Genomic DNA, 19,348 nt, shown 5'->3' with positions numbered 1-19,348 from the left:
AGACGGAAGCGCTCCTCTCCCTCTCTCCTCATCTCATCATCCACACCCCCACCCGTCATGGCATCCCCGAGAAGTCTGTCTGTTGTCTCCGTTGTGAATCCCGGACCCGAGCACAACGCAGTTGCACAACGCACGGCGCCGTCCCTCGCCCCTAGCAAGCTTCCTACTCTGCCCTACTGCTCCGTCCTCCTCCACTCATTACCCACAGACATGGGCAACTCGGGTGTTCATTCGCACTGGAGCATGCTATATCCGTACGTACGAATAGGTTAGCCAGTCGTTGGACCTCCTCCCCCATCCCCTTCCCTGCCAGCTAGCTACCCACAGTCCGCAGCCCATAGCCCACAACCCTGGGACATTTCCAAGGATGAGTGAGCAATGAGCGAAGCTCTCTCTCAAAGCAACGCACACCCTCCAATGCCTCCCCCTCTCCCCCCCTACCCCCTTGCCCTGTACTTCTCCCCTTTTCTCAAAGAGATTCGCCCAATGGCATGGACATCAACCAATGTGGCCCTGCACCCCATGTTCGTGTTAGATGTTCCAGCTCCCTTCCCTGCCCCACACACGCTCGAGGCCCTCCCTGCAAGGAACATGTCTCTCCCAACTTACAGTAGCTTTAAAGCATCTCAGTTCCGCCGGTCCTGGGGCGAAGACGTTCCGTTTTGGAGCATGAAAACCCTCTTGCCGCTGCTGACCTTTCCCTCCCCTCCAACAGTTCCGGCTCCAACTCCAGCTCTAGCTCCAGCTCCAGCTACAGCTCCAGCTCTAGATCTCGTCGCAGCTCCAGTCACAGTTCCGGCTCCGGCTCCGGCTCCGGCTCCAGCTTCAGTCTGCCGCCGATCACCTGCCATCCTGTCCCGTCCTCGTCGTTGCCGCGAACCCAGTTTAAACCTCGCCGCCACCACTACTACTACTACCGCCACCACAACCTCCATCAGCAGCAGCAGCAGCATCTATCCCTGCCGCCGCAGACAGAAGCAGCCGGGCATTTATGCATCCGAACCGGCGCCATGGCCGAAGCCACGGAACCGACCATGGACTGCAACCTGCCGGAGTTGCTCGCTCAGGACCTTGAGTTCTCCAGTCTTATCTTCGCCGCCAAGAACATGACGGCCGGCGCACCCCCGCCCGCCCTCGCGTCCGACGAAGACGACTGGCAGAGCACCGCCGAGCCCCCGACAGTCCTCGGCGCAACATGCCACCCGAATGCCGTGCCGCAGTTCCAACCCCTGGGTGCCATTGACGAGAAGAGCTCCGGCAGCGGGGCGAGCGAGCATGACATCTCGGACAACGCCTCAAGCTCGAGCGGCGACTCCTTCAGCATGACCGGCAACGACGTCGACGGCGACGACCACGACGACGATGACGCCGCCGAGTCACCGCACATCCGCCAGCAGTCCGTCATGACGGCCGGCACCACCATATCCGCCTCGAGCCAGCCCGCGACAGCCGCATCCTCGCAAAAACGCGTCGTGTCATTCGGCGGTGAGTATGAAGGCAGTTTCGACAGCTGGATGGACTTTGAGCCCGACGCCCCCGTCGACTATCCCGAACTCGGCAAAAGTCTGGCGCAGTCCCCCGTCACCACGCCCGTCAAGCCGGCGCGGCCTTTGTCCCGCCTAGGAGACCGGTCCATTAACGAATCCTCTCCGCGACGGGCCAAGAGCGCCAACGCCGCAGCCACCACCCGCCGGCTGTCCAACCCGTTTGAAGGCTACACGCGGCCCGCCAGCCGGGCCCGGAGTATGTATTCGGACCCGATGACGGCGGCTGCCAAGGAGCAAAACCGTCATTCGATCCACTCGCTCCATTCACTCACCTCACTCGACATGGCCGTCCCCACACGTATTTCGTCCCTGAAGCATCGCGTCTCTTTCACAGACGACGCTCGGAAGGCCATCACTTCTCGATCTCGATCGCGGTCGCACGCTTCGTCGACCAATGTCCCCGACCCCGTCGCTGTGCAAGGGACGAATCGCAGCTCCGTCATTTCCGACCTCAAGGAGGAACTCGAGCCGTGGTTCCGCTACCTCGACGCGCAGGACGAGCAGCCCCCAGGCTTGTCCGCAGGCCTCGCTCCCCCCTTGCTTGTGACACCACGCCCGGCATCCCGCTCCAGCGCCTCACGGATAGTTACCCCGACGCCTCGTCCTCGCTCTCAGGCCCAAGCCAGGTCCCGCCCGACCTCGTCCCTGAGCACCTCCTACACCTGGCTCGAGGACCCAATCGACATCCCTCCGCCCCCGTCCGACGACCAAAGCCGCCGCATTCCCCTGCCCCCCAACGTGATGGAATCCCTCCGTGTCTCTGTGACCTGTTTCCCCGAGACCATGCTCCTCTGCTCCAGCCTCTCCATCGAGACGATCCGCAGCTACTCCCGCAAAGTCCGCCAACCGCCCCTCGAGGCCCTCCGACCGGACACGCCGCCGACCTCGCCCAAACGTTGGCGCTGGTTCTCCTCCCGCCGGACGTCGAATCTCGCCAACGGCGGCCGCCGCTGCTGCTCCCGCGGCTCCTCCTCGAACCTCGACCTCCCCTCCACCATGCAACCGTCGACTTTGACTCTCACTCCGCCCCAGTGGTCCCGTATCCGAAGCATCTTCCCCCACGGCTCAGATTACCTTTGCGATGCCCTGTACGCACACATTGTCGCGTACAACTACCTCGCGCCCATGGTCCACAACCCACCTACCGGCGGTGCCGGAAGGCCGCCCACGCCGGGAAGTCCCGCCAGCACGGAGGATCCCATCCCCAAGAAGGCCGCTACCCTGCTCGGCCTGCAGGGGTGCCAGGAAACCACCACGCCGAAGCCGCTGCGGAAGCGGTCCAGCATGTTCCTCGGCCTGCGCGCGTCCTCCTGGCAGTCCACCTTTGCGGCACCGCCACCGTCTGTGCCTACCACGCCTCTCACTGCCGCGCCGCCGCCGCCGGCGTCCGACATTCCGCTGCGGGATCTCCAGCACGGGCTGCACCGCTGCATAGCGCGGCTCGTCACGACGCTGCGTGTCGAGGGCAGCGAGGGCCCCATCGCAGGGGAGCCGATCAACGACGTGGACCCCCTTGTGATGCGGTCTCTTTGCGAGATCGTCAAGTGCTGCGAGGAGTCGCCGACGAATGACCGGTCTCTGTAAGACCATCTTCAGGATTCTTTTCTTGTTACCATGTCCACTCTAGTGTATGTTTTTGTACTTGTTTGTTTTCCCGTGTTTTCGCATACAAGCGTTGTTTACTTTGTATAAGTTATGTATAGGGAGACTCACGAGAAGGGGAGAGCGGGCGATATTTAGGTACATATACCCCTTCTTTATTTTTATTGGATTTTCCGTTTTTTCTATGCCGGCAGCACGGAGTAGCAGGGGCGATCAAAAATTAACATGGCCAACTTATTTTTGGTGTAACCCGAATTTAATGTCTAGATGGGAGGAAAAGCAAGAAGCACTTCGTCATTGTCATGTAATAGCCGGGCTTGTCTGGAAACCCCTGCTCCTTTGCTTTGTTCTTGATGTTGTTGGTGCTGTGCTCGTCCTATTTTGAAAACGGTCTCGTATATTGCCAGCAGAAGTGTACCACGAAACAGATCCAGGATTGCTCCTCATCACTCCTCATGGTGTCTATGTATCCCTCCGTATTCAATGCTATGACCGCTTGTTCGGATGTAAACCCAGTCCAAACTCCCCGGTATGCTGACGGACGAACGAACACCCTTACACCACCTACGAATACTCCACGCCCTCCTCGAAAGGGTACGGATCCCGAATCACCCTTCCCACCTGCACATCCCAGTCCGCGCTATCGACCGCCCTCTCCTCGTCTTCCCCCTCGCCCTCTCGTCCACCGCGTGCCGTCCCGTCCGCCACCGCCACCGCCACCTCCCCGTCCCGCACCCTCGCGACGACGCGGCCCCCGCTCGCGCCGACGCCCCTGACGAACCCGTTGCTCAGCCCCAGCAGGCCCGCGCTGCCCAGCAGCAGCACCAGGAGCACGAGGTTCCCGGCCTGCGAGACGTTGCCGCCGAGGACGGCGACCGTGTACACGGCCAGCTTGGCCGCGGCCTCGAGGTAGTTCTGCGCGGTGGTCTTGGGCCGCATCGGGGCGTCGGTGGTGAGGGCGGCGAGGGCGAGTTCCGGGCCGCGCAAGCGGATTTTGAGGGTCGGGGCGAGCGGGATGATGTACTCGGCGAGTTTGGGGGGAGGGGAGGAGGACGGGGTTGTTCTCGTCGTCGTCGCTGCTGCTGCTGCTGCTTCTGCAGGGAACGGCGGCGGATATGCCGGAGGGGGAGAGGTGCGTTGCTTGATGATGTAGATGTTGAGGAGGCGGGAGGTGATGAGGGCCAGGATCGACGCGAGAGCCCACCCTGGGGTTGACGACGTCTAGCGTTAGTCTCTCTTTCTGCGTCTTGGACGTTCGGCCTGGGACAGAGCGGTAAACCGACTGACGGATGAATAAGAGAATGAGATGGGAATGATTCGGGGCGGGTTTAAAGGTGGTAGAGAGAAACCCAAACTCACAGTCGCCCAGCAACACCACAATCGTCAACGCCGCGAGGGTAAGCGCCGGGCTCGCGAGGTAGAGCAGGTGGCTCCCCCGCTCGAACTCCCAGCCCGCGTCGTGAGCGAAAACCCGGCCCCGTCTCCGCCTTCGGTCGCCGAGCGTTCCGACGTCGAGCGTGATGATCTTCTTCTTTTTCTCGCCGGCCCCTGCTCCGCATCCGGCCCCACACACGGCACGGATACCAAACGCCTCCTCGGCCTCGCCCCCTTCGGCCTGCTTGCTACCCCTCCTCCTCCTCCCCCTCTTCTTCTTCTCGGTCTCCTCTTCCCGCACGCCCAGCCTCGAGAGGAAGAGCAGCAGCCCCGGGTTCGTTACCCTGACGTCCCTCCGTCTGCCGCCGGGGAGCGCTTGTGTGCCGAAGATGCCGGCGGCGCTCCCGTTCCCGCCGGTCCCGCCGGTCCCGAACGTCGCCGCAGCAACACCGCCGCCGCCGCCGCCGCCGCCGCTGTCCCCCGCGACGCCGTCGGCCGCCTGTTGGTAGTGCAGGCCCGGTGCGAGGACGAGGGCGTCCAACCAGGACGACGTCCCCTTGAGCGCGGTGCGGTTCGCGACCGTGTGGAGGTCCGCGAGGGCGACGAGCCCTGCCGCCGAGAGCGATAGGCCGGGTATCGGCTCCTTCGAGAGGAGCGGGAAAGGCATCTCGGATCGGGGGGACCGTTTCAGGTATGAGCTTTGCTTTTGGAGCGCGCGGCTGGTCGTCGCTGGCGGTGATCTTTTTGTCTGTCTCACGGATGGCAGATTCGACAGAGGGGGCAGTCTTTAGCAGACGAGGCTCGTCGGCCTCGCCCGCCGATGACGTGGCTGGGCTTCCCTCGAGGCCGCTGTCACGAGGTGGACAAGTTCCAAGGTTGGTTCGTTGGCAGCGACAGAGGAACTCCAACGCGTTCGAGTCTCTCCTCCGACAACCAAAGAAAGACACCCAAGCGGAAGAGACGAGCCCGGATGACCTCGGGGCAGGGTTGTGTCCTGTTGGCATGCTGACCTTCCTCTCCCCCACGCCCTTCTGCCCTCCCCCCTCCACCTTCACGTCGGTTTCCAACGGCCATTGCGGCTAGCCTCCAAGGCGGTTGCGGATTGCGGTTTGCGCTCACGCATGTGAAGTTGGAGAGCCAAGCTTTGAGGCCGTTGTGGAAGTGGCGCTCCCACACCCCCCACCCCCCGACGCTACCTTCATCCATCCACCCGCGCTGCGCTAGACGACGCCGTCGACGTAGGGCTCAGTACCGTCACGCCCTAGTCTCCGGTCTTGCCGATGCCGCCCGCCGCCGGGGTGGGGGAAATCGTTCAGGCGGCAGACGGTTGAGTGGAACCATGGGGAAGACACCTACTACTCGGAGCCCTTGGAATAACATTCGGCCAGTCAGAAAGCGCACGGCGTTGACTATTTTCTTAATTTTTCGCTGGGAACACCAACGACGTCCATTGAAGACGTTATAATATTACCGTGTTTTAGTGTGCAACGAAGTTCACATCCATATGAGACTGGTGACAAATTGTTGTGTTCAGTCAGGTTTGGGTTTTCGCTCGGCGGGCTACGCTCGGAACTCATACCTTCTTGGTAATTGTCCTTTCTTCACGACTTATCGATGAACTGGATGAAGCCAACCGTGCTGTCCATATTCAGTGATCACCCCATGTTTGGCGACTAGAAGCACAGCTTCGAGTCAGGGGCCAGGCTCCCAAAGCCGACATTCCCACGATCGCACTAGTACGCATACACGTTGTAGTAGTTGTTGGGGCAACGTTGGAAGAAAGGGGAAGCGCCTACCCGTCTGCCATATCCGTAGTTTGTTATCAAGTATCAGATTACCACGGACGCTCATGTGCTTGTGGTCAGCTATAGATAACCTAGGAAGAGCAAGACAGCGGAGAAAAGGCTAGCTTATACTGGCACAGCCAGCTGGGGTCGCCGTCTTCGTGCATGATGCGCGCCTCGTACGGGATGGGCCTGTGGGGTTCGAGCAGGCGCGCTGGGAGTTGGCGTTGATGTTGCGGCGTCTGTTTTCTCATGTGTGCCCGGCGACGTTCGCCGGCTCTACAGCCGGAGATGTTGGACTTACGACCATGATGCCCTGGTCGATCGTGGAATGGAACCTCTCCCAGAAGAAGCACATGCTGATAAAGGGACTACGGCTGCCACTATAGCAGACACCGATGGTTACGCCGAGATAGCCATAGGATTCACAATTGAGAGAAAGGAAATACGAGCGAGGAGCGTTACGATGTCCGGTCTCTCGTCTCACTTCCTGGGCGATGGTTGCGAACGCCAGACGCAGGGCTGGAAAGAACAACGCAACCCTTCGGCCATGTACAATGACCTTTGTGCCGTCTAAGCAGAACAGTCCGAGGACCTCCTCCCCGTGGTCAGTCTGTGGTAATTTGTCAAGGGCTGGAAGCCACTGACGACCGACATCAACAGAGAGTCTACCACGTGGGAACTCAATAGCAGGGACCTCTCACTCTACGTCACAATGTGAGGCTTTAGAATCGGATACAGTAGATTCATCAACTCTCCCTCGGCTCATAACTGATCCAAAAGTGGTTTACAACAAGAGCTATGCCAACAAGTCCGTTGATAGTCGCCTGATCGGCGTGTTAATTGTTGTGTAAGAGCAATAGACAATCTAGATCAGATAGTAGATAGTGGATGTTGAGGTAGCCTATATCCAGCTGTCATTGATATCTCAAGGGTCTACTTGGTTCCGAGTCAGGTCTCGCTCACTTGTGCAAATTACACAACGCGAAACAGACTGTGAGACGTTTAGACTTTTGAGCGACGGGCGGTTCGCGCAGACACATGGCATGAACACCCACCACCACCTCGCGCGTTTGTGCCCGCGGCCCCAGATGAACCCGACCCTGTGGCGATAAGAAGGCGGCGGTGTGACTGTCCGAAAATGACTCCGAGCGGTGGGTTGGTGTGATATGGTAGGGAGACCAGGTGAACCTCGATGCCTCATCGCGAAGTGCTCCCCCAGCAGTGAACTCTGTTTTGTTATCGTCGGACGAGAGAGTGTGTATGTATATGTCTTGTGTGTGTGAACCAAAAATACAAACCCCAACAGATAGATTCGCAAAGATGCCGAAGCAGAGCCAAACAAGGACTCAACATCAGTAGGGGATGGTTGTCGTCATGAGGCAACCGTCGCAGGGCCGCAAGGCCCTCTCATCCCGTTCATTTACATGCCACCGGCCCAACACGTCCCAGGCTCCCAAGATTCCACTCCTACTGAAAGAACCGCTCCAAACGTCTTGGCCACCCCCAAAGAATTACCGCATCGGGAAACCAATGTGATCCACTTTCTTCAGCCACATGCGGTGCGGACGACGACAACTGCTCCCCGACCAGACTCATGACCAGACTCAAGGCTCCCCCGGAACAGAACACAACGTTCCCGTTCCCGCTGGACCGGCATGCTCGCCCATCCCCGCCGCAACGAGTCCACGACTCGCGGGGCCTCACACGGCGCAACACACACCTGCCATGCCACTCCCTGTCACAAGTTGAAGCATGGGCCGTTGAGCAATAACTGCAGGGCAAAAAGAGCCGCCAAGAAAGGACTCGTGAGTATACCAAGCCCTCCGGAGACTTTTTTCGAAGAGAACATGTCCTGATTTTCCACCAAGAGTTCAACATGTGAGGGGTGGAAACGCACATCCCGCTTCTATTTGGATCGTCTTGGTATCTTGGCCAAACGTCGCCCGTCTTGGTCAAGTTGTCTTACTCACATTCGCATCCCAGAAACCCGTAGTTGTTGTCTTGTCCCATCTCGGTCTTTTCCTTCGACACCAATTTTTGAGGGTTGTCTCGGAGATTGAACGGCGTAGCCTCCGGGCTGAATCGCGTATACTTTTGCTCCGTTGCTGTCGACTTGCCGACCCTACAGAATAGTGCACAGCTGCTCATCTTAATCGTATGATTATTATCTAGCCTGACTCAATGGAATGCAATGCTTTGGGACTTTGGTGTCCCGTGGTATCTCCCCCACAAACCCGCACCGAGCCTCCGTCAACATGATTGCACAATAATTCGTGTCATCCCTCAATCGTCCCTCCCCACTTGCCAAATGGAAGATCAACGGTCAAAAGACAGCCTTCAATGAGTACATGTCAACCCAGGTAGCCAATGGGCAGATTAGAGAAAGGAAATTGCCCAGGTACAAACTATTCGTCAATTAGTCCAGTTTGTAGACATAGATAGGCGCGTCTGGCTGGCGTTATCGTGATCCTGCCTCAATTGCACACACATGCTGCACCTGGGATTTTCTTTCTTCTAAGCCTTCTCTTGATCCATCGACTTGCATGACACCATGGTACAGTTGGTCTCAAAACAGGCATCAAGCATCGTCGCATGCTCTGGTTCTCCCTCTGCGTTGAGAAAGTCCCAGATTTCCGTCCCGACGCGCCGTATGCCGCTGTCGCCGCCCCTCGTGTGTGGCGATTCATGCGTGTCCAGCAGCCGGGGCGGCAGCGGCCTCCTTGGGAGCCTCGGCGGCAGGTGCGGCGGGCGCGGGAGCAGCAGGAGCACCAGCAATGTTGGCGCTGGCGATGCTCTTCTGGGCTACTTGGAGAATATTTTCCTGGCCGAGAGTGTTCTGAGGAAAGCGGGAGTTGAAGCCAATGACGTCGCGGACGGCGGTAAAGGTCTGAGGCTGGACCATGAGACGCTGGGTTGAGACGAGCCACTGAACGCCCTCACTGCAGGGAGGAGTGGTAAGGGAGCCCATGTAACTAGAAATGACTGTTAGAGGCGGTGCTTTACAAGGGGTTGAAACGCCTATCTTACCTCTGGAAGCTGCCGGCCGAGAGCAGGCTGACGACCTCCTGCATGTTCAGCGCGCCAGTCTTGGTGACCGTTCCGGGCTCCTTGATGGCATCGAGGGAAGAAAAAACCGTCTCGAGCAAGTTGGACGAAGCAGCCTCGGCCGTGACGGGCGTGGATCCCATGACGGGAATGGCCTTGGGAGCCTCAGCGGCGGAGCCAGCGGCGGCGCGGCGGGACAGCTTGCTACGACGTTCGGCGGTGGCGTTCCCTCCGGCAGGGGCCTCGGCAGGAGGGGCTTCGGGGGCAGCAGCACCGGCACCGGCACCGGCGCCGGCACCCGGCTCCAGGTCGATGTAAGTACCGATGACGGCAATCTCCTGGTTGGCGCCCTCGAAAACCATGTGCATCTCCATGGCCATGCTCTTCCCGGCATCGAGATGCTCGCTGGGCAAGTGGAAGTGGAACTGCTGCAGGGTAAAGTTGCTGCCGCCGACCTGCATCGACCCGCCCTTAGCGATAACCTCAACCGTGGTCCCGAGGTTCTCAAACTCGGTTCCCTCGGCCATGTCGGGGATTTCAAGGTTGATGGAGTTGCCGGGGAGAACATTGAAGGAGCCGGCGACCATGTCGATGGGGGACTGGGTGGTTCCCGTGGCGCAAAGAGTATTGGCGGTAGTGTCCAGAGCAACCCAGTTCAAAGGACCCTAGCAAGCCATGTTAGTCTTCGGGGGTGCTTGGCGAGAGTCGAACGCTGTGTCAACTCACATTACTACCAGTGTAGGCGAAGGTGTTGACCTTGACCTTTCCTCCCTCAGCACGGGGGTCGAGGTGAGTTCCGTAGGCGCACGAGGCAAGGACCTGAGAGATGGATGCGGCAAAAAGGCCGGCAGTAAAGATGCGGGAGGCCATAGTGATGAAGGTAGGTTACGGGACCAGCACGTGAGGGGGCCTACAAGAGATCGAAGTAGAGCTAGAATGGAAGCGGATTATTGAAAAAAATAAAATAAGAAAGTAGGTATGACCAGCCCACTAGGGGAAGAAACGAATGAGAAAGTAAGTAAAGGGTGAAGAAAGGACAGATAAAGTTGATGATGGAAAGAAACGAGATGTACCGAGAAGAAGACGTTTTTGTGTCACGATGGCACGATGTCTATATAGTTTGGTCCTGACAGACGGCATTCGAGGGCTGGCCACCGTGATGATCGACCTGGATAGTCCAAGAATAGCATCATGACCCTGAAACCCATGCAAAGATGGACGGAGCGGATGGGCAGCGAACACGGTAACATGGTGAGGTTCTTGGCGGACGCTTCGTCCAGGGTTGTTGTGAGCACGGGGAAGCTCAGAAGCAAGAAAAAGAGGGAGCTGGCAAGGAAGATTGAGGGGTTCCCTGTGTTTGGGGATGAGCGCCTCCGTTTCCCATGGTATCGCAAGCGTGTTTCTGGCGCAACAACGGGGGCCGCATTCAGACTTCTCCATCCGATGCGACCGCATGCCATCAGGAATGTTGACTGGGGTTGGGCGTCCAGACGAATCACGCAGAGGGTTCTCTCCCCCGGTCTTCCGTTCTCTCGCAGAGTCGACACCCTTGTCGCGATGACAGGATGGGAGTGCGTCGCCAGGGTGAAACTGGCAGGCTCCGGAGCGTTGGACGGGGTGTGGGGAATATGGCCACTTTGTCGGTCCAGTGCTTGGCCACATCGACGAGTGTAGAAGAGCATCCTTGCGGCGAGCGTCCCACGGGTCTCAATGTGACGGGTCGAGTGAAGGGCCGGTTCGGACGGAGATGTTGCGCCGTTCCAAAGCCGAGATTTGGCCCATCATTTTCTTGCCTTGTTGAGACGATCGTCCGGCCGTTCTACATCAATAAGGACCTTGGATGGTGCGGTGACGATGATGAGTTTCCAGACGACGGGATGATGGAATGACTAAAAGCAAGCATTTGGAATGATCGACGGCGCAAGACAAGCGTCCGTTGATGGAAGATCGGAGAAATATGCAGTCCAAGACGAGGACCAAGAAATGAGGCTCTAGGCGCTCCCCAAGACCGCGAAAACGGAAGGTAGCGGTGGCAGAGAGAGGTATGGTCAGAGGGAGGGGAGGAAGGTGGGAAGTACGTACCCCGAACCACGTGCCCATGCCTCGTCTTGCTGGCCTCTTCCCATGCCAGGCTGGGCGACAAGGGAGGGCGTTAGAGATGTGAAGAAGAGGTGGAAGGTGCGATGCCTGTCTCGGCAGCAACTTCGACCTTCAGGCCAACCTTCCTTTGCAGTGGAAAGTGGAGAGTGGAGCAGCGGAGACAGACAAACCGACGACCCCTCGGTGCTCCTACGCGTGGCAGAGACAGACAGACCAACACCAAGAAGGAACGACCGAAGCACCAGATGGCAGGCGCAAGTCAGGGATGCGGCAGGCACTGGGAAGAACCTTATCGGCCATTGGCAGCGCCCCAAACCTTATCCCGCTTTAAGGCATGCACCACTCCACTGCATCTGCACCAGCACCAGCACCAGCACGACCGTCACGACCAGCCAGAGGCCTGGGCCTGCCCTCTCGAAAGCCACAGGACTCTGTTCGGACGACACAGGGGCCGGCAGCCTTCTCCGGCCCGGTTTTGGCAGCCATTGTCGCGTGCTGAGACGGCGACGCATGGGGCGCGAAGCAGCCAGTTCCAGACCGCGGCAGGTCAGACTCGCAGAGGTCGAATAGCGAGATGGGACATGTGAGGCAAGGAAGCTGAGGCACGTACCACAGTTTGGAAGCCCTCTTGGTGTGTGTGTGTGAGTGTGCTGCGTGCGCGGCCAAGCCACAGGATGACTGACGAACGAGCCCGGCAAGAGGGTTGACAGACGCGCAAAAACTGGAGATAGGTTGGGTCCCGCGGGGATGGATGTGAGAAGGGATGGGATGACAGGAAGGAAGGACGGGCGAAAGAAAAAGAGGGGGGAAAACAGCTGATTTTTGCAGGGCCAAGAGCTAGAATGGCCGCCAAGTCAAACCGAGGACTGCGCCGGCAGGAGATGCTTATGAGATGGGAATCGCAACTCACGGCCGTCAAACAAGACGACATGGGAGCCGGGGAGGAGACGTGGATGACAGTTGACGGTTGACATTGGGGAGGGGAGGCTAACTCCTGAGGAAGAAGAGCAGCCGGCGGCCGGCCTGGTGACGAAGGGCGAAGCTGTCAGGTGGTGCCCCATCGTAGGATGAAGCCCACACACGCTGTGCGGCAATCGTAGCGTACCATTTAGGCGGGAACACTGCCAGCCTATTCCCTGTCTTGCCGCCAATCACTCGCCTAATCTTCTCCTACAGCTAGGTGCCTTTCCCACCTAGGTAGGCACATACCTGCCTACCTGGGTAAACTATAGGGCCTTCAACCCGCTATAGCCTGCAAAGCATTTGCTGCTCAGCAGCCGCCTGCTGGCCGCGCGCTCGCCAAGTCTCGCACCTCCTGATTTCCTCTGGGCGCGTCTCACGCTTCGCAAGCAAGCCGGGGCCTGCGACAAGCCTCCGCTTCCGAGTCCGTCGCCTATGCCCAATCTTCGTTTCCGACGACGACATTTGGGTAACATTACGCTTGGCCTCCAAGCAACGTCCTGTCTCTCCACCTCCTTCTGCCGTCCCCCTCCTCCCTCCAGGCCATACTCCACTCATCGTCCGTCAACACGTCTCGCCACGCTTCGTCCGTCAGCCATACCCCTTCCTTCTCGAGTCTTAACGCGCTCTCCCCTGCTCAGCTTGTCCTCCCCATCGTCTCGGCCTCATCATCGTCTCGGCCTCCCCATCGGCACCGCCTGCCCTTATCTCATCTGAAGCTCCTTGGCGCGCTCCAAACGTCAGGCGCCACCCCTTCATCTTGCCAAGTCCCAGCGTCTGCCTGTAACCGCAACCAAAATATTGACGACATGGGACCTCGAGAGGCGTTGCCCAAGATATTGACGCTGAACCTCACGCCATCTTTCCGACTCGAAGGCCCGGCCCAGTTTCAATCCTTCGCAGCGGGCACTGGATCAACCGCCTTTTAGCTGCCGACCCCTGACGTCTTCTTTGCTTCGATCAGTCGATGACCGGTACTTAAGGCTCGGCGCGAAACGAACTGACCATACACAAGCTGCGATGTCGTTCGCTTTTGCCATTTGTTTGGCACGCACGCCTCTGCCGACGACTTGCCAAGTTGCCCAGACTTTACAGGCTCCATCGCTCTTGAGCGAGGCTAATATGAATGCGACGCCTGCCACCATAGCTACCGACGGTTTTGGCCATCACAGCAGTCTTGGCGATTACTGAATGTCGTCCTGGAAGCCAAGCAGTCGCCACCTATACCTTCTTCCTAGGTTTCTAACCAGTCCCTTGCAATGCATAAACCGCGTGAATAGCAGCCAGCGAGCGTGAGCCAAGCCAACCTCACCTCATTTTTCGTCAGCACCTCTCATCATGTCGGCTTATCACTCGGTTCGTCCAGCTTCCGCGAGATCAGCAATGTCCACAACGCAGGTCAATCAAGGACGAACGGCATGGCGTCTATAACACATCTTGCCACTTGCGTAAGTGCTGTCTACTTGGAACCGGAATCACAGAACCCAGTATGGCAGACATCGCTCAATTGAGCCAGAATGAAGTGGAAACAAACGACCACTTATCTTCCTGGCAGAGGGTTCCATGGCCGTATACCACCATGTCGAATGGCCAACTCCTGAGGAAAGAAGGCCTTTGTTGGTGGATACCACTCTCGACCTATTGCTTACGACCAGTTTGACCGGACTCGGTTGGGCATTCTTCTTCACATCTCGTAAACCCATGACATCTTACCACTTATCCGACCGCCATTTATTTCCAAACTATGCGAGGATTGCTCGAAGATTTTCGCTACCATTCTCCTACCGGAATCCATCAGGCGGTCGCAGGTCGACGGCATGTGTTGTACCCAAAGACCTTCTCCGCATTGTGCCAGGCTGGTTCTTCATCCTTGCAAGATACGCCCAAGCCCTTTACAAGGCAGAGAGTTGACCATTGTCCCTTTTCAGGTTGCATTTTGGACGTCTTTACGTTCCATTGAGCCCTGCATTGCTTGGCGCTTGGCTGCTTGTCCCGCCGTGGCTTCTCCGCTCGCTAGTGCAAGCTTCTTGTGCGCCGAGGAAAACCGAGCAGAATAAGCTTCTGCCCAGACCCTAAGCGCAAATGAAGACTTTGAGATTTGCCCTGGGAAAGAAAACATGCACTTTATTGGCAGGCAAAAACGGCGATTTCGTCACCGTGGCTGGAGATTGGCATTTTCTAAACTGGACAGTCCGTCATGTCATCGCATCATCGCCATCGAGAATTATGGCCTTCACCGACGTGGTTTTCCATCATGATCGACTGGTTGAAACGTCTACCCTACCGATGCACTCCGACCGCGCCCCCCACGCCCCGTATCATGAAACGTTGACTTTTTTTTTTGGCTAGCAAGACTGATTAGTCGGACAGAGAAGAGCATGCTGAGGTTTTTGTGAGACCTTGGGCGAATGACTTTCCCCTGAGAACCACTTCACAGTGTATCTAAACCCGCCGACTCGTAAACTTTCATGGTTGGTAGGTAGGTAGTTAGGTAGGTAAATAATTTCCAGGCTCGCACTCTCTCAACAAGACCAAGTCTCCACCGGCTTGGTCCAGGTGGGGCCGTTGGCCGATAGCGCAAGCGCCGGCGCCGGCCTGGAATGGGGCTTTCGGATACCGAATTGGGAATGCGAGGTGTCGTCTGTTCTCGATACGGAGGACAAGGAAACAAACCCATTATCAAGCAGTCATCATTGACGGTTCTCCAACGCGCATTGGACAGACCGAAGGATTCCGATTTCCACTAGCGCATGCGGCCCTACGAGTAAGCCAATCTAACCATTCTGAGAATGCGAGGTTGTCCGAGACCATACGACACCACCCCCATTGCCTATAAAGTGATGTTGATTCGAGGTCGTTGGAAACTGATGCTTCCGCCTCAGAGTGTTTTATCCACGATAACAACGAGACAATCACAAGCCGTCTACCTCATCCTTCTTCTTTGAATCTCCTTTTCCCTAGCTAACATGGTCACCGCCGCCCAAGTACGGCAGTCCAATGCCCAACTCACAGTGGAAACAACACCGCGGACCGTCTTGTTCGTTGGCGGGACGTCAGGAATCGGCAAGCTCACACTCGTCGAGCTTGTCTCACTCGGATTTCCTGTCAAGGCGTATGTCGTCGGCCGCAAGGCGACCGAGCCCGCCATGAGACCGCTGCTCGAGGACCTGCGCCAGAAAAACCCGTCGGCCGAGCTCATCTGGATCGAAGGAGAGATTTCGCTCCTCTCCGAGACGAAGCGCATCTGTGAGCTGGTCAAGGCCAAGGAGCCACGGCTCGACTTCCTCTGCCTGACGGCGGGATATGCCCCCTTTGGCGGAAGAGACAGTAAGAAATCGCTCCCCCCAATACACACAGTCCACATAAACATACACCCCCTAGTCTACCGCGTTGGACTGGCGACGGTGATGCTGACACGCTCTCGAAACCAGACACTACAGAAGGATTGGACGTCACCCACACCCTAGAGTACTACGGCCGCATGCTCTTCACGCTGCATCTCCTCCCTCTCCTCCGCGCAGCCCCCGCCCCGCGCGTGCTGACCGTGCTCGCTGGCAGCATGCTCTCGGCCAGGGGCTTCCTCTCCGACGACCTCAACCTCGAGAAACCGGGAAACTTTGGCGCCATGCGAACGCAGACGCACATGGCCGTTATGAACACGCTTTTCCTCGACCGGCTGGCGTCGGAGCCCGGCAACGGGAGTGTCACGTTCGTGCACAACTGGCCCGGCGCCGTAGACACGGGAAACATGGCGCGGTACCACGTCCCGACGACCTGGTCGCCGATGCCGTGGACTAACCTGATGAGGCCGGTGTTCCTGTTCATGGGGTTCGATGAGAAGGAGGCCGGAGAGAGGCATGTTTACAATGCCACGAGTGGGGAGATCGGAGGCAGCGGGCCCAGAATCCGGGAGGAGGGGGAGGGAGGGAGGAACACGAGGGGGGAGGAGGGGAAGAGGGGCATGTTCTTGCTGAATCACAAGTGCGAGGTTTCCGAGAAACGGGAGATTTTGAAAGGGTTGAAGCGGGAGGCGCAAGGGCGCGTTTGGGAGAAGACGATGGAGATCCTGGGGCCGTACTTGTGAAGGCTCGAGACCTCTACCTGTTGATGTTTTTCTTTGGTTCCTTTGATCGATAGTGCAGCGTTCCATTCCTTATCGGCCACATCTGGCCGTCAACCGGACCTCGCTTCTCGCAGCACCGCCTTCCGCGTTTTGTGACACTCATTTTCTGTCAAGGCTAGTACCCCGTGCTCTAACACTGCATTGCTGGGTATTGTGGACGTGAGACATACTCGCGGCCCGGCGAGTGGGGGGCCCATGTCATGGGACATGCTTATCTACGATGTCGACCATGCTGGACATTTCGGAAAGTGGTGTCGGGGGTTATCGATCTGCAACAGTCTCACCAACTTTCAACGTGACTTCGGCAAATTGTAGCGTACCGCTGAAATCCTGGATCGCCAGAAGACTCACAGGCCCAAGAAACCTGGTAACCGGGTTCTCTCGAGGGTCGGAAGAGAATCCCTCATGTCAGACAAGCCTTTTCCCAGAGTTGAAAGGGGACGCCGGGCGAGTAAGGGGGCTCTCTATATGTAGATGTCAGTGCGATGCAGACACGCTGATCCTTTCAGTAGATGATTTTAGTAATGAGCATCAGAAAAGTTGAGAACTCGACAAGTTTCCGTGGGCTTATGACTCTTGATGGCCCTTGCAACTGTAAGTTTGACTAGCTTTTTGGTTTAGTTGTTCTGAACCTAATGGTAATAGAGCTATCGACCAGGATGTCAAAACATAAGTTGACCACAATAACTTTAGTTTAGCGGTGAGTAACTAAAATATCCGTCATCAACAGTATCTGAAGTAAAACGCCCCTCTTTCTAAGCTAGGATAGAAAATGCGTCAAAGGGTACTCCATACAAGCTAGTTTGGCTAAGTAGTTACTTTTTGACGTAAAGCTCAATCGATAGGTTGAACGTGTATGGAGGAACATCATTTGAGACGAGAAAGGAACAATGGTAGTAAGTCTGGAGATGAAAGGCGAATAGGTAAAGGAGCATGTAGATAAACACTCGTGCAAGCAGATTGACGTAGTCACAACGGCGATGAATGACTATTGGCACCGTAATGCGGACAATCCTCGTTTATTAAACCTCAGACAGCTGTTGTAGCATGATGCTGCCTCCCCTCCCCTGAAAAACGTAGCTATGTAGTAGAAAAAAGATTATCGAAGATTGAAAAGGATGCTTGATGTGCTTTCAACCCCATCTTTCCAAGAGACGGGCTGCCGATCGCGCGTAAGATGCGCAACCTCGATGTCTTTCGAAACATCGCGCGGCCTGTCTCCCGGCACGACGTCACATTTAGCGGAAAGCGCCGGATCCGTTGCAGCGGGTCAGAGGGATGGAGCTCTGCTTCTTGATGCAGGCGGTGATGGCGCCACCAACCCAAGAAACACCCTCGTAGGAGCCATCTTCGTGGGAATCGGCCATGAAGGTGCCGGTCTGGCGAAGGCTGCCAACGCATCCCTGGAAAGTGCGTCCGTAGCGGCGGTTGGTCCAGGGGCGGGTGATGACAACGCCGGTGTAGCCATTGTCGACGGTTCCGCGGATGAGGTAGCCCTGGGTGGTGGTCCAGGTGCGGGAGTAGTTGACGCCCAGGCTGCTCTTGAGGCGGTCCTTGATGAGGGTCAGGTCGATGCCAGCGCTGACCTGGACCGTGTTGGCGACGGAGTAGGACTTGGAAATGGTGATGTCAATGCCCTTGCTGCCGGCGCCGATGACGACGGGGGACATCTGCACGTCCCAGTCGACGAAGCGCTCCGTGCGGTCGACGACGGTCTGGTAGTTGCTGTTGCAGTCGCGCTTGTCAAGGGCTCCCTCGGTGACGTTGACGGGGATCTCGGTGAGGCTCTCGGCGGCCTTGAGCCACTCCTCGTCGACGGCAGGAGGCTCGGGCAGGATGTCCATGGTCTTGAGGAGAAGAGACCAGGTGTCCTCGGTGATGATGTGGGCTGGAGAAGAGTCGCAACGTCAGTAACACCCCTGAATTCCTGGGGAAGGCGTACTTACAACGGCCCTCAGCTCCGAATACGACCATCTCGCCGTTGCGGAGATCACGGTCGGCAGCCTCGGTGATGTTGGTGGGCAGCTCGAGGTCGACAATCGGGGCAGCGCTGACGGCCGTGGCGGCAGCCGCAAGAACGGCGATGAAGCGTGCAGAAACCATCTTGTAAAAAGAGAAAGACCGAGATTACTGAGAATGAGAGTACTGAGGCGTTGAGCTGATGAGGAATGAGAGACGGAGGATGAGGGGTGAGGAATAGTTGTCAAGCTGTGGGAGTTTAGGAGAGACTTTATACATGAGAATCCAGTTTCGAGGCCGTCGTAGGATGTCGTCTTGATCTGCCAACTCGTTCTCCAATTGCGGTCATGCTCGCCCAGGGCCAGAACCATCTCATCTACAGCGATGGACAGGTTCATCCGAATGCGTGAAGTCATCTCAAGCACACCCATGAAGACGGGTCCAGTAACGACATGGCGAGTCATTAGCACACCAATGTAGATGGTGGGGCCGCTCATGTGTGTTCCCGGAGTCGGAACCCTTCCAGAACCCAGACCCATGTGCCATCGTGCAGTCTCCTGATTATCTGACTGGGTAACTAACCAACTCGTGACCATCGACGGTAGTTGTCGAGATCACAGCGGAGTGGCGACCTTCTTGATTGAGCATGGCAGCCCCCATATCACGCGACTCAGCAGCCAACGAACCGCCAGCCGGGAGGGTATCGAACGTTAGACGACATCTCGTATGGACCATGTTTTGATCAAGGAACAGAATGAAGTTCTGTGGCGCCAAAGGGGGAAAAGATTATCAAATTCGACCTTGCGGGTGATCGAGTAATGCATTTCAATAGTCTGCTTTCAATAGATTAG

At 57.4% G+C, this 19,348-nt stretch overlaps 6 protein-coding genes across 6 annotated transcripts; 3 read left to right on the top strand and 3 right to left on the bottom strand.

The window, feature by feature from the left end:
• Window positions 1-57: 57 nt before the first annotated feature.
• Window positions 58-3,131, top strand: CH63R_07248 (uncharacterized protein; the record flags this gene model as incomplete). Its single annotated transcript, XM_018302223.1, has 2 exons — window positions 58-254; window positions 716-3,131. 2 exons carry the CDS (start codon window positions 58-60, stop codon window positions 3,129-3,131), a joined length of 2,613 nt encoding a protein of 870 aa, XP_018157001.1.
• A 582-nt stretch (window positions 3,132-3,713) lies between these two features.
• Window positions 3,714-5,190, bottom strand: CH63R_07247 (uncharacterized protein; the record flags this gene model as incomplete). Its single annotated transcript, XM_018302222.1, has 2 exons — window positions 3,714-4,354; window positions 4,509-5,190. The coding sequence occupies 2 exons, from the start codon at window positions 5,188-5,190 to the stop codon at window positions 3,714-3,716; spliced, it is 1,323 nt and encodes a 440-aa protein (XP_018157000.1).
• A 3,803-nt stretch (window positions 5,191-8,993) lies between these two features.
• On the bottom strand, window positions 8,994-10,225 carry CH63R_07246 (Tat pathway signal sequence; the record flags this gene model as incomplete). The annotated part of the gene is made up of 3 exons (XM_018302221.1): window positions 8,994-9,282; window positions 9,338-10,020; window positions 10,082-10,225. The coding sequence occupies 3 exons, from the start codon at window positions 10,223-10,225 to the stop codon at window positions 8,994-8,996; spliced, it is 1,116 nt and encodes a 371-aa protein (XP_018156999.1).
• Window positions 10,226-11,479: 1,254 nt separating this feature from the next.
• CH63R_07245 (uncharacterized protein) lies at window positions 11,480-12,025 on the top strand (the record flags this gene model as incomplete). Its single annotated transcript, XM_018302220.1, has 1 exon — window positions 11,480-12,025. The coding sequence occupies one exon, from the start codon at window positions 11,480-11,482 to the stop codon at window positions 12,023-12,025; it is 546 nt and encodes a 181-aa protein (XP_018156998.1).
• A 3,356-nt stretch (window positions 12,026-15,381) lies between these two features.
• Window positions 15,382-16,499, top strand: CH63R_07244 (Short chain dehydrogenase reductase family protein; the record flags this gene model as incomplete). Its single annotated transcript, XM_018302219.1, has 2 exons — window positions 15,382-15,742; window positions 15,847-16,499. The coding sequence occupies 2 exons, from the start codon at window positions 15,382-15,384 to the stop codon at window positions 16,497-16,499; spliced, it is 1,014 nt and encodes a 337-aa protein (XP_018156997.1).
• Window positions 16,500-17,776: 1,277 nt separating this feature from the next.
• CH63R_07243 (uncharacterized protein) lies at window positions 17,777-18,641 on the bottom strand (the record flags this gene model as incomplete). The annotated part of the gene is made up of 2 exons (XM_018302218.1): window positions 17,777-18,426; window positions 18,485-18,641. 2 exons carry the CDS (start codon window positions 18,639-18,641, stop codon window positions 17,777-17,779), a joined length of 807 nt encoding a protein of 268 aa, XP_018156996.1.
• Between the last annotated feature and the right edge of the window lie 707 nt (window positions 18,642-19,348).

The sequence above is a fragment of the Colletotrichum higginsianum genome, chromosome 5 (genome assembly GCF_001672515.1).
Source record: "Colletotrichum higginsianum IMI 349063 chromosome 5, whole genome shotgun sequence".
NCBI classification, from domain to species: Eukaryota; Fungi; Ascomycota; class Sordariomycetes; order Glomerellales; family Glomerellaceae; genus Colletotrichum; species Colletotrichum higginsianum.
Note: the sequence above shows the minus strand (reverse complement) of the source record. Positions and strands in the feature narration are given on the sequence as shown.